Source organism: Aptenodytes forsteri, unplaced genomic scaffold (assembly GCF_000699145.1).
Source record: "Aptenodytes forsteri isolate BGI_AS27 unplaced genomic scaffold, ASM69914v1 Scaffold267, whole genome shotgun sequence".
NCBI classification, from domain to species: domain Eukaryota; kingdom Metazoa; phylum Chordata; class Aves; order Sphenisciformes; family Spheniscidae; genus Aptenodytes; species Aptenodytes forsteri.
Genome location: NW_008794173.1, coordinates 1755810 through 1757879, shown reverse-complemented (window position 1 = coordinate 1757879; position 2070 = coordinate 1755810). Strand labels below are relative to the sequence as shown.

Sequence of the window (2070 nt, the reverse complement as noted above, 5' to 3'; positions counted from 1 at the left end):
GCCCCCCCCGGCCCCCCCCCCCCCGCCTGCGGTGCCGGCTGAAAGTCCCAAACCTGCAAAACAGTCACAGGAGCGCATGGGAGAAGCGCGGCAGCGTGATGGGGCACGCAGGGGGGGTAGCACGGGTTCGTTCCTGGCAGAGGCAGGATCCGGCCCTGCCCGGGCGCTCAGCGGCAGCACGGTGGCCGTCCCTCCCAGCCGAACGGGCCCACCATGGAGGCAGCCGGGGCTTTCCCCGGCAGAGGCGGCGTGGGCTGAGAAGGGCGTCCCTGGCCCCCGGCCAGCCGGGACAGACGTTGTGCGAGGAGCCACCCCAGGCCTCGCACGCCCCTCGGCCCTCGAGGGGAGGCAGTGCCTTTGCGAGGCTGTGATGCAGGGCTGAGGGACGCTGGCAAAGCGAAGCCCCTCGTTTGTAAAAAGCCCATTTTGCCTCCAGATAGTGGGCAAAGCCTGCGGAGAAGATGCATCTTCCGCGGCGAGGGGCTGCCTCCTCCTCCTCCCTGCTGCGCTTGGGGCAGATGAGCCAAAAAGCCAGGCCCAGAGAGCACGAAGCGAAATAAGAAGCAAGCAGAAAAGCCAGCCGGGCTCTCCTGGCACCTTACTTGGACTGGGAAGGAGCAAAATCCCCGAAGGTGCCAAGGGAGTTAAATAAATAACCCGGGGACATGGGTAATGGGACCCTGAGCTGCCTTCGGGCACTGGTGGCACAGAAGCTGCCGGGGGAGCGAGGAGAGCCCCGCTCCGCCCTGCACGCTGCTCTGCTCGCCATCGGCTGCGGCATCGCACCATACAAAATGACCCTGCTCAAATATGTAAGAGCACAGGAGGCAAACCCTTATCTTCCACAGGAAAAGAATTATTTTATTAAGTATTTTTAAACAACTACTTAACATTTACTCAAGATAAAAATATGTACAATATCCCACCTCGAAGAAGGCTCCAAAATATAAACACTGTACCTCTCCCTAGAGAAAAACAAAAAAATTCTTCTCTTCAAAAAAAAAAGACAACCCAGAAACAAGAATACATTCATATTTCTCACTTCTTTATGCTCAAGTAGTTATACAAATAATAGACATCTGAAACGTTTTACCTTTTAATATATTTATATAATATATATAACAGGAGTTTACAAATAAAGGCAACAACTGTATACAAAAAAAACCAAAAACCAACAACAAAATAAACGTTAGAACACAATCTGCAATCAAGCATAGTGCATCTCAACAGCTGGTGCAATGGGAGGGCCAAAGGAAAATCCATACAATAGGGTTTCTGGACACGAGTTCTCAAAACCAGTAAGAAAAAAACCCAGCACTGCATTTTGCAGTGAAGTTTTGGGGTTTTTTTTAAATTAAAAAAAAGTCAAATTGGACATGATGTTCCTGTGGAGAAAGACCCTCGCAGTTTTAATGGGACGTGTCAACACCCTAACCCTCGTTCTTTAATACAGTAATGTGGGCCAGGGTTTGCCAAGGAGACTAAGGAATTCAGATGCTCAAACCCCACCGGGATTAGACTCCTTTGAAAATCCCAGCCTTTTAATTTTTCAAAGGCACTCACAGGGGCACATTCAGCGGGCATCGTGCTGTCGACTTCGGCCGAATTGCTCCCTCTTGCATGAAGCTCTCAACTCGCCCCGGTCGGGAAGCGGCTGCTCACCGGCTGGGCCCCCGCTGACGGGACTCGTAAAACCATTTCGATTTCCAATAGACTAGACCTGGCGAAACTGTACAGCAGCAGCAAGAGAGAGGCCTGGAGTCAGGTGCAACAAGCAAAGTGATCCTTGGGATATTTTCTCCCCTACCCGGCCCAAACTAGCAGCTCAAGTTACAGGAAGGGGTGCGTGTTAATTTATTTATTAGATGTATGCCATGTAAAGCTTCCAAGCAGCATCTACCTTTTATTTCTTAAAAAATATATATATATATAAGCAAAGGTGTGGAGAGAAACCCGTCTTAAGTCTACATGACTGTGCATGACCAAGCAGTGACCGCTGCTCTGCTCCTCCTATGCTTTCAGTGGCATTGCCACCACCGCCGCACCCCGCTCGCGGTGGCTGCGCCGATC

At 51.4% G+C, this 2070-nt stretch overlaps 1 protein-coding gene across 1 annotated transcript in view; it reads right to left on the bottom strand.

Moving 5' to 3' along the window:
• LOC103902845 overlaps window positions 1–667 on the bottom strand; it is a 9242-nt gene extending 8575 nt beyond the window's left edge. The window contains exon 1 of the mRNA XM_009283958.2: window positions 603–667. Coding sequence (XP_009282233.1) covers window positions 603–667 — 65 coding nt within the window. The remainder of the gene's footprint in view (window positions 1–602) is intronic.
• Between the last annotated feature and the right edge of the window lie 1403 nt (window positions 668–2070).